General features: G+C 48.1%; 8 protein-coding genes across 8 annotated transcripts; 6 read left to right on the plus strand and 2 right to left on the minus strand.

Annotated features, from left to right (window-relative positions):
* The first annotated feature begins 692 nt into the window (after nt 1-692).
* Nucleotides 693-2,018, plus strand: FOBCDRAFT_247578 (uncharacterized protein). Its single transcript, XM_031172454.3, has 4 exons — nt 693-912; nt 960-1,064; nt 1,117-1,499; nt 1,545-2,018. Exons 1-4 carry the CDS (start codon nt 763-765, stop codon nt 1,975-1,977), a joined length of 1,071 nt encoding a protein of 356 aa, XP_031049239.2. The 5' UTR covers nt 693-762; the 3' UTR covers nt 1,978-2,018.
* Nucleotides 2,019-3,234: 1,216 nt separating this feature from the next.
* FOBCDRAFT_268547 (glycoside hydrolase superfamily) lies at nt 3,235-4,740 on the plus strand (the record flags this gene model as incomplete). Its single annotated transcript, XM_031172455.2, has 3 exons — nt 3,235-3,818; nt 3,877-4,594; nt 4,678-4,740. The coding sequence occupies 3 exons, from the start codon at nt 3,235-3,237 to the stop codon at nt 4,738-4,740; spliced, it is 1,365 nt and encodes a 454-aa protein (XP_031049240.2).
* A 128-nt stretch (nt 4,741-4,868) lies between these two features.
* FOBCDRAFT_175573 (uncharacterized protein) lies at nt 4,869-8,244 on the minus strand (the record flags this gene model as incomplete). The annotated part of the gene is made up of 2 exons (XM_031172457.3): nt 6,508-8,244; nt 4,869-5,968 (listed from the first exon to the last, which is right to left on the minus strand). Exons 1-2 carry the CDS (start codon nt 8,237-8,239, stop codon nt 4,869-4,871), a joined length of 2,832 nt encoding a protein of 943 aa, XP_031049242.3. The 5' UTR covers nt 8,240-8,244.
* Nucleotides 8,245-8,580: 336 nt separating this feature from the next.
* FOBCDRAFT_315049 (uncharacterized protein) lies at nt 8,581-13,454 on the plus strand (the record flags this gene model as incomplete). Its single annotated transcript, XM_054703162.2, has 8 exons — nt 8,581-9,821; nt 9,866-9,905; nt 9,976-10,227; nt 10,269-12,282; nt 12,327-12,723; nt 12,769-12,872; nt 12,927-13,151; nt 13,201-13,454. 8 exons carry the CDS (start codon nt 8,581-8,583, stop codon nt 13,386-13,388), a joined length of 4,461 nt encoding a protein of 1,486 aa, XP_054559137.1. The 3' UTR covers nt 13,389-13,454.
* Nucleotides 13,455-13,711: 257 nt separating this feature from the next.
* FOBCDRAFT_175578 (uncharacterized protein) lies at nt 13,712-14,686 on the plus strand (the record flags this gene model as incomplete). Its single annotated transcript, XM_031172459.2, has 1 exon — nt 13,712-14,686. The coding sequence occupies one exon, from the start codon at nt 13,712-13,714 to the stop codon at nt 14,684-14,686; it is 975 nt and encodes a 324-aa protein (XP_031049244.2).
* A 164-nt stretch (nt 14,687-14,850) lies between these two features.
* Nucleotides 14,851-16,067, minus strand: FOBCDRAFT_268552 (uncharacterized protein; the record flags this gene model as incomplete). Its single annotated transcript, XM_054703163.1, has 2 exons — nt 14,851-15,577; nt 15,625-16,067. 2 exons carry the CDS (start codon nt 16,065-16,067, stop codon nt 14,851-14,853), a joined length of 1,170 nt encoding a protein of 389 aa, XP_054559138.1.
* Nucleotides 16,068-17,445: 1,378 nt separating this feature from the next.
* Nucleotides 17,446-18,181, plus strand: FOBCDRAFT_268553 (uncharacterized protein; the record flags this gene model as incomplete). The annotated part of the gene is made up of 2 exons (XM_054703164.2): nt 17,446-17,689; nt 18,030-18,181. The coding sequence occupies 2 exons, from the start codon at nt 17,446-17,448 to the stop codon at nt 18,179-18,181; spliced, it is 396 nt and encodes a 131-aa protein (XP_054559139.2).
* A 45-nt stretch (nt 18,182-18,226) lies between these two features.
* FOBCDRAFT_256543 (uncharacterized protein) lies at nt 18,227-19,018 on the plus strand (the record flags this gene model as incomplete). Its single annotated transcript, XM_059611183.1, has 3 exons — nt 18,227-18,313; nt 18,363-18,540; nt 18,717-19,018. 3 exons carry the CDS (start codon nt 18,227-18,229, stop codon nt 19,016-19,018), a joined length of 567 nt encoding a protein of 188 aa, XP_059466693.1.
* Nucleotides 19,019-19,118: the final 100 nt, after the last annotated feature.

Below are 19,118 nucleotides of genomic sequence, written 5' to 3' on the forward strand. Positions count from 1 at the left end.
TCTAGTGAAATAACCGGAGAAAGTCGCCCGGGGTGTTGTTTCTGTCGGAAATGGATCTCTGCAGAAGGATCTGATCGGCACTGATGTAACAAACCAATACGAGCGAGACATCCAGAACAAGAGATGTCTTCACGTGCCTATATTTTTCTGTTCTTCCGTATTTACGCTTTGAACACGACTATATCTTGGCTTCGGACACCAGTAGATCATCCGCCAGACCAAAACACAATCTAATATGAGGCTGACGAAGGGCACTAGAACCCTCGGGCCGCCTGGGGATAAAGTGGACGTTCCAAGAAAAGCAGCCAATATTATAGTCTCGGAGTCATTCACGGCCAAAATGCTCCGCAATTATTGAACTAAAACTTTTGAGACAGCCGTTGATTCGAGTTCGTCATCACTTAGTTTACTGTTGGGACCCGTTTGCTAATAGGCCCCTATGTTTGAACCGGTACGCTAGCTGGGGTATACGAAAATGAACGAGCCTCGGAAAGCAACGCGAGAAATAACTGAACAGGTACAACGAATATTCTAGTGGGCCTTGTCGGACTGTTTATGTCATGCCAGAGTTGCATGCAGCGTATGCCGGTCTTCCCGGTACCCAGCGGGGCTAGTAGCATGGGTACCGGCCCAAAATTTCCAGGACGTTGGTTATGCCGTTTGATATTAAATCTGGCAGATACAGATCTTGAAATCGTCCCTGGCCTTGTTGTTTGTTCCTTTGTTTATTGTCTTTTTTATCGTTCGCCTTGAATCACCAACATGGCTCGAGTAGCCGGTGAGGGCGTACCCCTTCTATGGATCACTATTGTGATGCTCACGCTATCGTGGATCTTTCTCAGCGCGCGCCTTGGAGTTCGAAAATGGAAAAACAATCTTGGCTTGGATGACTGGCTGATGTTTGCGGGTTTGGTATGCATTTTGGCTGGTTTGGGGAGACTCTGGCTGACGAGAGACAGATGCTGTATACGGTCACGGCAGCGCTGGTTATTACGTGCTGTTTCCACGGAGCAGGTCAGCATAGAGATGCTATTGAAGCAAAGGATGTTATGATGGGAACAAAGGTACATGCCTTTCCAGCAGTCATGGTGCAATCGCTAATGTATCACGTCGCAGCTCTTCTTCATCGCCCAATTTTTCTACTCCGCCTGTTCCGTCCCGATCAAAGCCAGCATTTGCGTCACCATGCTGCGAATCTGTGATGCGCGCCGTCGTTTCGTCTGGACCCTCTGGGGTCTCATCGCCATGACTGTTATTACCGCGATCATCTTTATCCTTGCTACAGCGAACGTTTGCCATCCGATCACAACACTTTGGGGAGAAACGACACACGGCTACTGCAATACGAAGCTTAACAGCAGCGTTGGGTTCTTCTTTTCTGCTGTTTCGATCATCGTAGATTGGACGCTGGCTATCCTTCCTGGCCTTTTGCTGTGGAATATCCAGATGAAGAATAGGGTGAAGCTTCCGGTCATTGTTATGCTTGGACTTGGTGCTTTGTAAGTCAGACATGTGATTTTGGTGGCAACGCTAACATCTTGCAGTGCCAGTTGCGCAACCGTTGTCCGACTCGGCTATCTCACACTCTACAACAACCCCGAAGAATTCATGTACAGCACCGGCGCAATCGGCCTATGGTCTATTGTGGAAGAGGGCATCGGAATCATCGCCGGCTCGATGCCTGCCCTTCGTCCACTTCTCAACCTCCCCGTGTTCCGCAGCACCTACGCCAGCAACACTGGCTCGAACGGAATCTCGAGTCGAATGAACCCACCTCATATCTCGGGAAACAAGCATACCCGGATTGTTTCTGAGAACCAAAAGTCAAGCTTAGAGTTGAATGACTTTCGATCGGGAATGACAACACGAGTGGGTTTTGGCAATGATGATAAGGTTAGGCAGAGTATCGATGATGGGGATAGTCAGAAGTACATCTTGAAGCAGACGCGGGTTGTAATGACAACCGAGCAAACATAGAGTTTAGAATAGCTTTCAAATAAGTGCAAAAATTACTTTTACATGTATAAATATTTTATCTATTTGTTTGCAATTGCGCAAGCGAGCAGAGCATAATGCCGCTTCATTCTGTTGTTCTGCCATACAGCCAATACTGTGTAGGCCTACTTCTTGCAAAGAGGACAATAAACCTATCTAAGAGGCCAATAGAGAGTTGATGTTTATTAATAGAGTGAAATTTAGAATACTAAGCGAGATTGTTAAGTGAGGCGGATGAAACGGCCTACTTGATTTAGAGAGATAAGTAGCCTTCTATAGGTTGACTTCTTTGTATCCCTACCTGCTACCCTGCAGGATCTCCATCATGCACAAAATTAAACTTAGATAATTCATTATTGAGTTAAAGGAATTGCTAAAATAAAATTTAAGTAATGGAATATATTTAATTCCAATGAGCAAGTAAGAAGCCTTGACTATATTTTGCCAATAGCAAATCGGTATTTGAGTTCAATCTTGAACCCTATTAATTGTTCCGGTTCAATGCTCATCCCGCGTCTCTAGAGCAGGGTTTACAATAGGTGCGCATGCATGGCATACAGTAGATCATGCGGGGAATCCCAGTCGATACATAAGCATCTGACGCGACATTTCTGAAGAGCAAGGCCATTTTCCTAAGCAATCTGATTTCTGTTGAAAATTACCTTGCTCTTTAGCCGGATGAATTTTGGCAGACCTTTATAATCGCCAGTGGCGTGATACTGTTTTCACTTTAACAAGCAGGAAAACGGCAGTCAAAATAGTTGCAGCATATTGACATTCACTGATATCCAGATCATAACGGCTTTACATAGGAAGTCCGATTCAGAGCAGAAAGTTGGCGTACACTAACCAAATCGACATAAATAGTCTGATCCAATCAGGCTTGAATAGACGTAGTATCCCTAGTTGAAGGCTTCCGCGGTTGGCCAAGACATCACATCTTAGACTTAAGCATACTTTCAAACTTACATGATGCGTTTAGCCTGTCCCACCGGGGCAAACTCTCGGGGTAGTTTATTCTACTGCTCCCAATCATGAGATTACCTGTTTAGGAACTCCTGCGGGGGATCTACATCGCGGTGGGGAAATCGTGCCATCTTGTAAGAACATACAGCCAAGACTAGAAAACTGATAAGTACCCCGTAGCCTGCCCTAGATGGCACCAAGTGAGATGGACAATAGATTAGAGCTGATTTGTTCCGACTGAGAATATCACTCTGGGAAATGATCTTTTCCAAGATGCAGCCCGCCACTGTCACCACTGTGGTGCTGGCTCTAGTCACCAACGTCGCTGCACAGGCACAAGGCACAGCAATTGTCGACCTCGCCAAGAACCATGGACCAGCACAGGCTCTCGGATCAGGTTTCATCTACGGCTGGCCTGATAACGGAACAAGCGTCGACACCTCGATCCCAGATTACTTGGTGACTGGCATCAAGTTCAACGCAAATCGCGGCGGCGGTGCTCAGATCCCATCGTTAGGTTGGGCTCGAGGAGGCTATGAAGGGTACCTCGGCCGCTTCAACTCAACTTTATCCAACTACCGCACCACGCGCAATTACAACGCCGAGTTTATCTTGTTGCCTCACGACCTTTGGGGTGCAGATGGCGGACAGGGCTCAAGCTCTCCGTTTCCTGGTGATAATGGTAATTGGACAGAGATGGAGCTATTCTGGAATCAGCTCGTATCCGACTTGAAGTCTCATAACATGTTGGAAGGTCTTGTGATAGACGTTTGGAACGAGCCGGATATTGATATCTTCTGGGATCGCTCGTGGCCTCAGTTTCTGGAGTATTACAATCGGGCGACAGAGCTACTTCGGTAAGTCATAAACACTAATGCATATGGCTCTTCAGAGAGCTGACTGGGTCAAAATTAGAAAAGCACTTCCAGGAACCCTTCTCAGCGGCCCAGCCATGGCACATTCTCCCATTCTGTCCGATGATAAATGGCATACCTGGTTACAGTCAGTAGCGGGCAACAAGACAGTCCCTGATCATTTCTCTTGGCATCAGATTGGTGCTTGGGAACGTGAGCCCGATACCACAATCCCCGACTTTACTACCTTGCGGGCGCAATACGGTGTTCCTGAAAAGCCAATTGATGTCAATGAGTATGCAGCAGTCGACGAGCAAAATCCAGGCAACTCAGTCTACTACCTTTCTCAACTAGAGCGCCACGACATCCGAGGTCTGCGCGCGAACTGGGGTAGTGGATCCAATCTGCACAACTGGATGGGCAATTTGGTCTACAGCACGACCGGGACGTCAGAGGGCACCTACTATCCCAATGGCGAGTGGCAGGTATACAAGTACTATGCTGCCATGGTAGGAAAGAGACTCTTGACGAAAGCTTCGCCGGATTTGAAGTTTGATGTCTTTGCCACCAAGGAAGGTCATAAAATCAAGATTCTAGCCGGCACCAGAACCGTTCAAGCAAAGTATAGCATCAAAGTCAGCGGCCTGGAAGCAGTAGGACTCCCCAAGAAGGGCACGGCAAAGGTCCGAACTTATCGATTCGACTGGGCCGGGCCGAATGGAAAGGCTGATGGTCCTCTTGATCTGGGGGAGCAGAAGTATACTTATTCGTCCAATACGGTGAGTAGCCCCTCTTGTTAAGCGCCGCCTTATCTGCGTGCCCTTCTTTCTAGTTTAGTGGTCGAGCTAATTTTGAACCACAGCTGATAATTTCTGTCAGCCCGCCTCCAAATGCTACAGCCTTCGCTTACGAGTTTTCGATTTAAAACCTGGCTACAGACCGTTTTTCGATTGAGACCAGGATGAGATAGAAAGTTTGTTTATAGGAGCATGCTAAGTATCGAAATATGACAGAAGGAACGGTAGTAGGAAAATGCAGACTGAACCCAACAAATCATCCAGAAATCGAATCTCGCCGCATCCTCTTCCTCCTTGATCTCGAGCCCAGTGAGCTTCGTTTCTTCGAACTTGTACTTCCAAGCAAAGACCAAACTTGAAGGTCAGGAGGCAAGAATGTACCACTATATGTCTCTCGTCTGAAAAATTCCATTATAGATGAAAATAGAAGCGCATCCATGCCGCAGTAAACAGTAATTGCTCTCCCGAAAGCAACCTCGTGCATCAGATCTTCCCGTTCAAACCAAGATCGTCTCAGAAATCCGATGATGGAGGACTTTTCTTCATCAGAGGGAATATATGAACATCCAGCATTTGCGACAGAAAGAGTTTCATCAGACATGGTTTCATCCACGTCTTTGCCATCAGCTCGAAGGATTGATAAGATGGCTTCTGGCGCAAGCTTAGTATTGTCGTTCTGAACTCCAACCCAGGCGATGACAGAGTTAGCACGGCAGTAAATCTGCGCGATCAAAGAACCATGGTTAGATCGCTCCTCCGAATTGCTCTGATCGATACAAATTGCATCAATCCACATCGGTCTCCCAACCCGAACAACCTCCGGAATAGGAACAAGTTCTCTGTCCGCCGGCGTCTTTTGCATCTTATAAGCAATTTCTTCAACATTTTCCCAGTCCTTTGGCTTCGTGTATGTGATGTAGTCCATTGGCGTTTTACCATGCGAGTCAATTACCTTCATACTGGCACCATAGTCGAGAAGGATGTTGATGATATCAAAATGACCAAGTTGTGCTGCTTGATGAATTGCTGTCTTGCCGAAACAATCCTGCGCATGGATATGAGCACCTTGTTCTAGTAGCCGTTGAACCTTTGGTCGATGATTGTTTTCCACGGCTGTCATCAACTCTGTCTCCAAGAAGAGTTCATTGCGCTGCTCAACGGGATCATTGACCTTATGAGCCATCTTGAGAGCTTCGTAGATGTTTTTCGGCAGAAACATCAGCTTTCCATTGATGGCGATGGGGTAGCGATGCATGGGACCGTATTCATCAGTGTCGCCTGGATCAACACTATCTGGATTTCCCCATGTTGAAGAGATGAGGTCGAAATCTGGAGTTTCGTTGATATCGACCGTTTCTAGGATGCATTCTAGGAGGGGTTCACCTAGGATTGAAGGAGGTGATAATTGGCGAGGTCTTTTGATGAATGAGAGTAAGCGAATTGAGGATGGTGAGGGAAGATTTGTGTATGAGAAGTTGGTAAAGTCAATTGGAGGCGCGTTGATTGAAGCCATGATATAGTTAATTGGAATTGTGATGTACTAGTGTGATACTCTGTGTCTTCATGATAATTATCGTATCTCCATCGTGATTCTTATAATCTCAGCACTGTAAATCCTTCTGCCAAGACATGCATCGTGTGCCTATTTTAGTGCAGGGGGAGGGCGTTCTGCCTAGCTCAGCCCCTGTAAGTGGATGCATTCGCTGTCAGATCCGTCGGACTTGACTCGGCTGCCTCCCCAACCACCTGAATATCTTCACTATCCAACAGACGATCAGTGTGAGATAGTCTTCTGCTCTACAATGTCTAACTGGTCATCAAACTTATTCCAATGTCCCAATACAAGTTGTTCAATCCAGCAGCATCATTCTCCGCCTGAACCCCGCCGGACTCACCAGCCAGTAAGCATCGCAGTGTGATATCCCTGTAAGTCTCACCGGCGAAGAAGGCTAGATCCGATTTACACTTCTTGACAACAGCTTCTTTGAACTGCTCAGGGGACATCGAGTCTGCTTTCGAGCCCTTAAACCCAGATTCAGCAACCTTTGCAATGGGCCGCCAGTAGCCAATCTCAGCAAGTAATAGTCCAACAGTATAGATATCGTGGACCCGCTGGAAGCGCTGTTCGTCACCGTTTTGTTTGGATCCCGATTTCAGTCGCTTGCGTATATCAGGATGCAGGTATACGACTTCTGTATCCTCCACTGATGCTGAGATGGATAGTTCGGTAGGTGAATCTGGTCGTGAGATCGCGAAGCCGCCGATGATAGGTTGAGTAAGGTCAAGTGTCTTCGACTTTGCGTCCCCTTCATCTGTGAGAAATGCGATGTGCAGAGAATTGAACCGCTCGTGATGCCATCGAGTTAAGAGAAAAGTGTAGAATCCCATGGCCAGCTTTGAAGCAAGCTGGAGGCGCTGGTTCAGACTTGGAAGAGCATGCTGCACTCGCGAAGCTGATTTACTACCGGCCGCCGATTTTTGGCCACCAGATAGCATATCGTAAAGCGTATACACCTTGGTAGAGGACGTAAAGCTGCGAGGTAAGGTCGACACGAGACCAAAAGATCTGGCGCTCCCAAACTCGACGAATCCAAGAGCAGGATAAGCCTGTATTGCCGAGAAAGTTCCAATCTGCTGTAAAGTCCACGAGATCTGTGCCATGCGAGAGTGAGCTAGTTTATAAGCACCAAAGTCTTTTGGAATAGGTATCCACTCAATGAGAACTCGCGAGATCTGACCATCTTGAGATGCGTACTGCGATATTGTGTATTGACATCCTTTAAAGACATCTGCTGCGACGAGACCTTCGAATGCAGCATCTTTGAGTTCCATCTTTTGGAGGATAGCATCGAGATCCACGCTCAAATCCGAACCGTCTTTGAAGCGCCGTCGTATCGTCATGAGCTTGGCGCTTTGGCTCAGTGTCCCATTGCGATTGTTGGATAAGTTGACGATGTCCTTAATGTTTTCTGGCGAGTCCAGAGCGTAGCCTGCGATTCCGAGCTCGAGAATACTGTCCCGAATATTCTGAGGCAGTATGCTGTAGAGAGTATTGTTCCAGTATATCATGGACTCCAGTGAATCATCGAGTGTGGTTTTGTCAGTGTCTTCTTTCCATGGACTCGTGCTGTGTTTGATCCGAGTTGTCCATGGTGTATGCTTCAAAAGTTCATTGGCGAAGCGCTTGAGCCGTTGTCTCGATTTCGCAGTGGCCTCCCCAAGGTCTCCGTCATGATCCGTCACGGCCGGCTCTGCCTGCATGACCACCAATACGCCGTTCCGCTGGAGAATCCCCTCAATTTTCTCAAGAAGTCTCAAGACGCTAGTCGCAGCATCAATAATGGGTTTGCCGAACTGCTTATCCAGCGTCACCTGTAGAGGCGAAGACTGAAGCGGAACATTGAGAACAGAATGCGACGACTTTTTCGTGATCGCAAGATGCTCCAAAGCAGTCCACCACGTCTGGAATCGAAAGAACTCCATCTCCAGCTTGCACATCCAATCTGCAACATCATCCCCAAAATCGTCGGCTCTTCGAATAACACGCCATACTTCAAAGCCCTTCTCAAAAACTGAGATCAAACCACCGAGGCCGATAATAAAGGCTGGTATCGCAAGGCCAGACATTTCGGCGTGGAGGAAGTGGGTTGAAAGGAAGAGGTTGCGCAAAGAAGCAGGTTTGATGGTTTGACTGGCGATCTAGACCCTGATAAGCCAATGCAGGTAATCAATAGTGCCGGAACCCCTCATTTTCGGCGCCCAAGCTGAAATTCGTGCAGTGATTCCGTAAGCTCGTGAGAGCGAATATCGTAGTTCATTGGTCTAGATCGAGACATGGCTGAGATATGTCACAACCTGGTTTCAGCCTAGCGAGGAAATCAACCTTACATTCCGAACCCTGCGTGAAATAAGAAGCCATCCCACACTTCAGACGCGGGCAGGATCGCCAAGTTTCATGTACAGTCAAAATGGGCGACTTTCAATCATTTTCGACATATTCCGCTGATTTCTCAGCGACAGAACTGATCAACCGACCCGATAAGACATATGCCGTCAAAGGCCAAGCCGAATTCTTGGCTGTCGCCGTCGCACTCGATGTCCCAATCCTCAGTGCCCAGAACAATGTCATCGCCAGCATGAATATCCTTTCAGCTGGTGCAGGCGCTTCATTCGCAGTGTTTGCATCAGCTGAAGAACTTAGTCTTGATGCAGATGAGGACTTTATCAATGCGACACCCGGAGTACGCGATTGGATTCAGAAAGCGAAGGATAGCCAGAAGTTTCGACGATATGTGACTAAAAAGATTGTTACCTCTCAAGGAGTCGCGAGTGACTCGCCTCAGCTTGCCGCTGCCATCAATGAGATACGAGTTCTATCAAATGAGACGATTCGACAATGCGACTTTATTGTTTCGATGCTAGCCATTTCGTGGAGCGAGTCGCCCAGTGTTGGACGATTCTGGCCACAGGTCTTGCTTGAAGCTGCTGATGAAGGGACTTTGACGGAGTATCTCTCTTCTAACAAAGTCGACTTCAAGTCCCAATTGGCAATATCCATGAACATCGGTCGCGCGCTCCAGTTTCTCCACGCGCATGGGATCGTTCATGCTGATCTAAAGCCAACGAATGTGCTCGTCTTCACATCCGGCCTGGACGAACACCAGCATGATCTCCTCGACAAAACTGGTCTTCCACCAATCCGGGCCAAACTTTGCGACTTTGGGTATGCGGTGATCCTAGACGATTACAAGTCCGAAAATCTATTCCAGGCGAGAATCGGTAGTCTTCCTTGGATGGCACCCGAGCTCGATGCAGAAGAGCCGATCAGATTGGAGGATCTTCACAGAACAGATATCTACTCACTGGGACTGCTCACTGCCAGCATTTTCATGAACGGCCACACGCCCTTTGAGTCATTGAGCTCGGGAGAAGTGTTAGAGATCAAGACGAGACCACCAGAACAGTCAGGATCGGCAGTCGCAACACTCATAGAGGACATCAAAGAGAAAACAACTCTCACAGAGCAGCAGGAAGAGTTCGTTTACGCTTTTCTCGAGGGAACTTGCGCACCTTCACCCTCGGACAGGGTGTCATTATCGGCGATACAGAGTTACCTTTTTCTGGGACTCATGCAACAGCTTCATACTGGAAAGGCAACCATCCCGTTGGAGTGGTTCAAGGATCTACGACCTGCAGCAGACGGATACAAGTATGTATCCCCATCGTAGTTTTGATCTGATGCTGACATTCTAGGGATGCTCTGGCTGCGCTTGAGAAGAAACATTCAGGATTGGTAAGAAGGCTCAAAGTCTACTGCCCTGCTGGTCGACCATGTCCTTATATATCTGCTTATTGTCTCTCAGATAAATGAAATAGACCAAGACGAAATGTTGATCCAACTCCGGCAAATGTACGACGAAGTCATATCCATCAAGATCAACAACCCAGAGTTTGAGAAAATGCTCGCAACTTGTTTCGAAGACCACAGCCTCAAGCCAGCTAGTCTGAAGAAGTTTAAGAAGAACTGGAAGCCGGACGGGGATACTCAAGATAGTGAGGCCTTCATTTCTCGGATGGAAGAGATCTTTGATGGAGCTATAGCCAAAGTCCCTGATGTAAGTAAGACGCTCCATTATTGACGTTACTAACATGTCAGTTTGCATTCGAGCACACTTTGAACGTATCTCTCATCCCCAGAGTGGCCCAAGAAGAAGCCTTTCGAGATTTGAGGGAGAGCGTTGAGTCAGGGGATGTACAAGACTCTGCTGCGCCACTTCACCTGGCTGGGGCATATCTCAATGGACAACTTGTCGAGCCGTCAACAAACAAAGGTCTGGAACATCTCGTGAGAGCAGCAATGATGGAGAACTCAGAAGCCTTATCGGTCATACTAAACATCTTCGACGCATGCGATACGTCTTTACCATCACAGAGCGAAACCGAGTTACTAAGAAAGATTGAGTCTTATGGAACCAAGACATTCGGCCTTGCCCAAGGAACACTTTTTGACCATTTAGTCCCTAAGCATCTCTCAACGAATCAGGTCCTCGGTAAGATCTGGACTCGCAAGTGGCCAGAGAAGTACGAAGCATATCTCGCAACTGAGCGCAGATTTCCTAATATGTTTCTCCTCCATTGCAATAGTCCTTTGTTCCTGAAGGAGAAGCCAAACATGGACACTCCAGTATTCGACTTTGATCGTCTTGCGTGCCTCAAAGATGCAGGAAAGGAAAACATAGACCCAGAAAGGACAGGTGAGTTTAAAGAGGAAGTCACTCGACTTGACTGTCTCAACTGCTGCAATAAGGATGGTTTCACGCTGCTTCAGATCGCAACTGTTAAGAACGATCTTGTCATGGCGCATGCTTTAGTTGAGCTTGGCGCTGATGTCAACGCATACGGCAACACTCACGGCTGGGTACCATTACTTCTAAGCTGCCACTGCGGCCATTTCGACATGGCAAAACTCCTCATCGATAACGGTGCTGACCCCACCATTCGAGAAAGTCTCCACGGAGCTACGATCCTTCACTCCCTAACCCAGTTCTCCAAACGCGAGTACTGCGAGGAGATATTAGACATTGCCTTATCGGCCGGACTTGACATCAATGTCCCTATGAAGAACGGCGCAACTCCACTTCACACTACATTTGCGGCGTGGGATTATTCTCGAGGAGTGGCGACTGAGCTGTTGCTGGAGTATGGAGCAGATGCGACAAGACAGGTCCAAGGATGGGACGGCTTCTTGAACTTCGATACCGCAATCACTCATGCAGCGCAACAGCTTGACGTCGATCTCCTACGAAGAATGTTAGCTGCCTCAGAGGCCTTGGTGGCGATTCTAGGGTTGTCAGCGCAACGTCAACTCAGCGATGCCAAGGCTCAGGCACTCAGTGCTCTTTTCCGAAGAACGCGCTTCTACTGTATGTGCGTCGGAGGTAAAGGGTACAAAGGAAAGTTGGAGACTGTAATTTCCCTCCTAGCTGATGAAGACGCCCGCTCGGTGTTGATTGAGCGACGACGAGTGGATAAGAAGCAACCGACAGATCCCTTCTTGACGATGTGCACTTTCAGAGGATCCGGTTTCTTTGTCGATGCATTTCTGAAAGTCTTTCCAGATACTGTCATCGATGATCCTTCGTGGAACCTACCGAGACTGTTTCTTCATGTCGCCATTGAGAGGAGAGACATCGAGGCAGTGCGGGCTTTCGTCAGACAAGGTGCAGATATCCTCACCAAGGAGAGAGGAGGGAGGAATGCGCTTCACTTTGCAGCGCACTACTTCCCCAAGATCCTGCCAGAGCTTATCAAGACACTTGAAGAGTTCCCTTCAGATAGACGACAGGGGAAGAGTATGACAGGGATATTGGAGGAACAGTGTAACTCAGGGCTCACGGTCTTTGCTCAACTTTTAGTCGAGGGTTATGACGATGAACGAAAGCTGGCAGAGACTCTACGTGCTAAGTACTCTCTGAATCATGACTATAAGATGCATCGAGATGGTAGTTGGGTGACATTCGGGGGCTATCTCGTCTCACTCGCTGTTGCTGATGGCTTGGTACCGGTTGAGCATATCCAATATCTTCTGAAACTTGATCCACTTCCAGAATATGCAACTACACCAACGGGAAAGACCTTATTAGCGACAGCTATCGAAGGCTTTTCAGGATGTAAGTGCCCATATACTTGTAAAGACACTGCTGACTTTCCCAAGCTCGGGACTCGTATGAACTTGCATGTCATCAGATCACAAGAATGCTCCTAGCGAAGTACCCAGATTTCGATGACGTCTTCCGTGTCACCGATGAAAGAGGCCGAAGCTCTTTACATATCGCAGCTTACTGGTCTAACAAGACCGCTCTGCAAATGATCAAGGACCATGCACAACGGCATTTTCCCAACAAGAACAATCCATGGAATACAGTAGCAAGCGGCAACACTGTCTTGGATCACGCCTTACTCGGCATCAAGGAGAAGTCACTTCCAACGCTTGACACTGAAGTCAACAAAGTCGCCACACGGTCGACTAGGAAAGCTGCGTTGGCGTGCTATGTGTTCTTGCGTGAGAATGGAGCGCTGCATAATTGGGAGTTGGACGGGTCTTTGGTAGCGTGAGTTTAACGAAATATTGATAAAAGCACCTCTGATCGCTATAGGGCACGGTTAATCATGTACACGCCTGACTTTCAGAAGATCGGCCTTTTCTTGAGACTTGCGACACAGAGACTTGGGCTGGGTTCACCAGACGTCGACTTGGACAGTGAGTTATCTATTCAGCATCCAATCCACGCCTTTCAAATTCTGACATCAATAGGATGTGTCGAGGTCGGCGCTACCACCAGCCTCGATGGAAGACTTATCCGAGTTCCAGTCGTGGACCTGATATGGAAATATGACAATTTTATCCTCCGATTCTATTCCGTTCGGATCTCATCTCTTGCCGTTGAAGGCCTCCGTCAATTCTACGGTTGGCTCGAGAAAAGACTGACAGAGACTGAACCACGTTGTTATGAGAGTTTAGGGTTACCCGCCGGACTTTGTAAGTGCATGTCGATCAATGCCGTTGCTGTACTTACTCAGAGTAACAGGGCCGTTTATGACTCTCACCTACGACCAACCCATACCTTACGCAAAAGACACTATGCGCTGGACCCGAAGCGGCCGCATTTGGACCGAAGAAGAACGCGATAGCCTGAAAGCACAATTTTCTTCACTGTGGGATATTTTCTTTGGAGAGGTTGAGGAGCAGTTCTTGTCTAGGTTTGAGATGGCTTAATTCCGTGGCGGATTTCCAGATGCGGTAATTCTTAGACCCGTTAGTGCCGCCGTCCGTCTATCTCCGGTGCCTTAAGCGCTGAAACCTCAGCACTATCCCTAAAGAGACCTCTTTGGGAATAATACAATTGATACGTCCGATGATAAATTCCGTTTGACGATGGGATTGTTGTAGTATAAGAGGGAAGGACAGTCAGTACAAAAACCATTGAATTGCAATCCAGCACAATAATCGCTATCAACAAACTTTATTTCCGTTACCTGCAAGAACGCGACTGAGCTACTTCACCCTCTTACAAAGAAACGACATCTTCACTATCCACAATGCCTAAAGTTCTTATTATCGGCGCCACTGGCTACCTTGGCAGCAGAATCTGTAACGTTCTCGTCAACAGCGGTCAACACAGAGTCTACGGTATCGCGCGTAATGAAGCCAAAGCCAAGTCTCTGGCCGTTGCCGAAGTCACCCCCATCATCTGCACCGACCCCATCAACAAGCCGGACGCTTATCTCAATGCCATCCGCAACTTCAACATTGACACAGTTGTTGATGTCTCTGGCGCTAATCAGGAGTCCGCAAAGTTCCTCGCCGACGTGAAAGCCGTCGGTCAAGAGCGTTTGAACAAAGCAAAGTCTGCAGGCCTCACGCATACCCCGAGACTCGGGTTCATTTACTGTTCGGGAACTTGGGTCCATGGAGCGAGTGATAAGCTAGTCAACGATCTCGATATCGTTGGACCTGATGCCACAACACCACCTGCGACTCTTGTCGCGTGGCGTGTCGCCCACGAGAACGGTGTTCTAGCAGCTTCTGATGTCCTCGATGTGGCTGTTCTACGTCCGGCGCTCATATACGGTGGCGAGAGTACTATTTGGACAACCTTCATCCTTCCACTCCTCCAAGCTTCCCGAGATGGTACTTTGGACACTGCCCAGGTTCCATTGAGCATTGACTCTCGGCCCGGCCTTGTCCACGTTAACGATGTCGCCACTGGTTTCCAGAAGGCTATAGAGAAGCTTGCACTTATCAACAGCACTTCGGTCTATCCTGTCTTCGACCTTGTGACAAGTCAAGAGAGCATGTCTGAGATCTTCACAGCTCTGGCTTCACGTTGGGAATTTAAGGGACGCTGTGAGTTGGTAGGCCCTGGGGATGATTTGTTCGCGGAAGCAATGGGGACTAGTCTACGAGGCTCGTCTGATCGGGCCAAGCAGTTACTTGGCTGGGCACCAACGAGATTGAATGGCTTTGTCGCTGATATGGATATGTATGCTGATGCATTTGCCTCGCAACATTAGTTCCGAGTTCTGGGCAGCGAATAGGATTGAGAGTCTGTCCTACTAGGAAGGTGACTAGCATATAATGAAGACTATAGGCTTTACTGGCTCTAGGAAATATGTATGCAGTATTTACAAGGCTCCTGCTGTCTTTGGAAACTAGTATGTGACCTCAGCCTCCGCCATTACTTTCTCCCTGGTGAATCACCGCCCATCTCATAGACTGGCTCAGGCTCACGAGCTTCGCTTCCCGCCATTTCATAAGCGGGGGCAGGGCTTTGAACCATTGAAGGAGATAATTGACCCTCTCCTCCATGTGCATTTTGTCCACTCGGAGAAACCGAGCCTGTCATCATCGACATACGTGCATCCAGGGGCGCAGGGGGTACCATGCTGGTACCTGTGTAGGGTGGCACAGCCCAGTGTTGGGGATGATACGGGTGTTGATTCTGGTTTATCGGATGGGCCATGTTGGGTTGACCAGCCATGTATTCCTGGCGCTTGTTCTTTTTCCGCCGTCGAAATAAACAGAAAACACCAAGGCCGATCAGCCCAAGAACGGCTACACCACCAACGACGCCTCCAACAATGGCCCCGACAGGAGTAGACTTGCTGCTGGAGCTAGGAGAAGCAGAGGAGGCCGTTGAATCACTGGGCGGCTGAGGTATCATGTAGATGGTGACAGCACTTGGGCTTCCAGTAGCCTTTCCTTGGACAGTTACAGTGACTGGTTCTCCCAAACCTTCCGATGCTTCATCAGTGAGAGTCAGTGTACTAAGATTTTGACTCTTCTGTCCTTCAAAAGTAAAATAAACATGCTCAAGCTCTTCAACCGTAGTTGATGCACATCTGTAATCGAAGATGCCGCTGGGGTAGACATATGTGAGGCAGAAAGGCCGGTCTGAGTTGGTACTGGGAAGCCATATTAGCGCTGAAGGCTCAGTGATAGAGAGCCTTACCATAGAAGGTTAAATTCATTGCTCTGACAGGTCTCATCACATCGAGTCGAATTCACTCCCTTTGAAGACTCGAGGCAGGTGATATGAATTTGTGATCCACAAGCAACTAATCCAAGACCACTAGACACAGCCCAAGAGCATAAACGACTGCTAGGACATGTTACTGGCGAATCTTTGTCTGCACCGACGTAGCCGCAAGTCTCGTCGGGTGCAATGGTAATTGCGAGTGCAGAGTCTTCTGATTCTGCTCGTGGTTTTAATCCAGGCCCATTTCCAAGGAGCAAGTTCATTGGGTCAATTACCCCCAATGGGGCTTCCGTAATTCTCGCTGGTGCATCCGGAAGGTGTCTTGTTTCGGCGCCATAAGCAACGTTTGACGCATGGATGGCCTGGAGGGCGATCCCAATAAGGAAGACGGAGCTGGAAAGTGCCGGCCAATACATGCCAAATCCAAGTAGCAGGTGACAGGGAACCGGGACGGCCACAATGAACGGAATTTTGGTTGCGAGAATATGGGAAGAAACACCGAATTGTTAGAAGGGGTCAGGTCACACCGTTATGGAGAGGAGCCTTTAAGAGGGAAGTTCTCTGATCAGGCTGCCAGGCTCGGCCAACAACCAACACCACAAGACGCGACCAGTTCGAGGTTCTGTATTACTTTATGTGGCTTGCGACAATTGGAGTCCCCAGCGGGCTTGATTCGTTTGGCGTAACGAGCTGAAAGATATCAACGCCATGTTTTAGAAGTAGTGGTCTTGGCACCTGCATCAGCCTCAGGGAAAAGCCCCACGAGGCTCTTTGCCAGATGAGGGTGAACATGAAGAACAGATGTTGAGATCACACCTAAGATATGGCAAGCCTTGGTTGCATCAATAGGAACAAGACTGGCAGGGCATTGAATATTAGAAAAATAGCCGAGAATCCACATTCTGAAAGGATTATAAAGCCTTGAATCAGGCCAGCACGACGAGCTCTGTGTGGCGGCTTACACGCATGAATGCTCATGTCGCTGGAATGCGGCCAGGATCCCCGAATGGTCGCCGAAGGCAAGCTGGCTGCAGGTTCCCCCGGAGAGTAGTCACAAAATCCTTTCTATGAAGATCGAAGAAAACATCCTCTATAAGAAGACAATTCCCTCTTTGGTACTGAAGATGGGTTCAAGAAAAGGCCAAGCAAGAGGCATAGCAAGACAACCGGGGGTTGAAGGTAGGTGGAGGCATTTACCTCGCCTAGGATGACAGTCTGTCAGCATCAGGTCTTGTAGCGCGAAAAAGCAGCCAGAATTAAGTGGCTTAAGTAGTCTCCAGTTTTTGTCTTGCAATCTATTAAGTTGAATGTTCGGCATTATTTGTTACCTCTTCTCTCCAAAGAAGGGTACCTTAGTCACGTCCTCGGAGCAGATGCTACTGTGGCTGCAGCGAGCTGAAAATAACGGATTTGTAACCGCCCGCACTTCGTATCTAGAGCCAACCACGAGGCTTCTTTGCCAGCTATTATACAGGGTAGTAATGCATCTTGCGCCAGGGGTCGAAACATCGCATCAATTGCAGTCCAAAGCACAAAGGGCATAACAACCGTGCCTGCAAAGAGGCTGAATAAGGAAAAGATGATAAGATTTCGAATTGGCTGTATCATCCTTAGCGGCATTATCGCACATACGCACATACGGTATTCTCCACTGGTATAAGTAGCTTAGTTTGGCGCCGGTGTCCCAATTCTCAGAGCAAAAACGTTTCTTTTCCAGCTCAATTACCGGCTGGCATCAATAAGACGGATCAAGGTGACAAATATACCTCTTCAACCTACTTCTTTAGCTTCATCATGCCGACTCCCGTTAAGGACACCGGATTCACTATCCTACAAGATCCTAGTGAACCGGAACTTGATATTGTCTTCGTCCATGGGTTGCAGGGTCACCCCAGAAAATCATGGACTTTCCATAATGAAGCTATGGAAACGAAGCGCCTGGGCAAGTTCCTGACCATGATGTCGAGCCTGCGATGGAAATCGCCAACACCAACACCACCGCCGGAGCCCCAATCTGAGCCAGACCATCAGTTCCGATGTATTCTGGCCCGACAATCTTCTTAGCACGCAAGATTCCTGCCAAAAGGCGCGTATCATGACGTATGGCTATGACTCAGTTATATTCAAGTTGCTGCACGGCGCCAATTCCTCGACCATCACCTCAGAAGACACATCGCTCCTGAATGCACTAACTAGACGAGGAGTCAATTGTCGATATCGTCCTCTGATGTTCATAACACATTCTCTTGGCGGTTTGATTGCCAAATCTGTGAAGATATGCCCAGTTCGTCATCCAGAATCTCTTCCAACATTCGTATAGGCTTTAAATGAGTCATTTCTCAAGGCCTCCGAGGCAGTCGCAGGCTTACGCGCCATAGTGGATTCCACTTTTACCATCATCTTTTTCGGTACTCCTCATCGGGGCAGTTCTACGGCAGAATTTGGGCAAACGGTGGCCGAGATCGTATCTAATCTGACCTTGACGCGCTACAATGCCAATATCCTCGGCAATTTGAAGCAAAATACGTAGATTTTGACAAAGCTTCGTAGTGATTTCGAATTCTATCTCACTCACATGGCCCAGAGAACCCTGTTCGAGTCCACTACCTTCCAGGAGAACAGTGGAATCAGTGGTATCAAGGGTCTGTCAGGGAAGGGAAGAGTGTATTGCAAGATGACAGTGACCAAGACCAAATTAACCCTTATGACAGGTCGTGACTGATGATTCTTCTGAGCTCGGTCAGCATGATCGCAAAGATCATATAGAGAAAAACCATATGGACATGTGCAAGTTCTTTGGTGCAAGTGACCCGGAATATGATAAGGTTGCAGGTGAAATCAATCGCCATATTTTACGATTACGGCAGGGTACTGACGAGAGAGGGGCAAGTGAGTAAACTCATGTTAGGTGGAAGGTGGTATAAACTAAAAGAGAAACAGGTTTTTCCAGCCCTTTCCTTTCCAACCTACCGTTCAGCCTGGGTGGCGGTATTGGGCCTCATCCAACTCCACTATGATCGTTGATGCTATTTTGCATAGCCATTCCCGCCTGTTAAGCCAACTAGATCGATCTCTTCGGTCGCTTCAGCCAGAGCCCCTTAAAAGTCATGAGACTTGGAAACGGGATGTTCTGACGCTGCGGAGGAACCAGTTCGTGAACAGACGCTCAGGTGCAAAAGAGTACTACTTGTTCCACCTTTGCATGGACGGATATCCTCGACTTATCCTTTTGCAGAGTCTCATGCCAAAGGACTTTGAGCATAATACACTTGAAGCATTCTACCAGTTTGTGACGTTGAGGTTGAAAACAGATGACTGGGCAGAGAAATTGGACCATAAGTGGGACCTTCATCACTTTCGGAACTAGCCGTTGAGGGGTTGAAGAAAGGGCGTTTGGTACTTACTCGGAGCGCCGATCATTTGGGTGGATGGCCAACTCGCCCAAGAGTTTGTATATATGATAGGAT

This window comes from Fusarium oxysporum, chromosome II, assembly GCF_013085055.1.
Source record: "Fusarium oxysporum Fo47 chromosome II, complete sequence".
Lineage (NCBI taxonomy): Eukaryota > Fungi > Ascomycota > Sordariomycetes > Hypocreales > Nectriaceae > Fusarium > Fusarium oxysporum.

Excerpts from the sequence above, each read along its gene's own strand:
- FOBCDRAFT_247578 (XM_031172454.3), top strand. The coding sequence starts at position 763 with ATGGCTCGAGTAGCCGGTGAGGGCGTACCCCTTCTATGGATCACTATT. Across the intron at positions 1,065-1,116 it reads ATGTTATGATGGGAACAAAG|CTCTTCTTCATCGCCCAATT; the intron begins GTACATGCCTTT and ends ATCACGTCGCAG. Across the intron at positions 1,500-1,544 it reads ATGCTTGGACTTGGTGCTTT|TGCCAGTTGCGCAACCGTTG; the intron begins GTAAGTCAGACA and ends AACATCTTGCAG.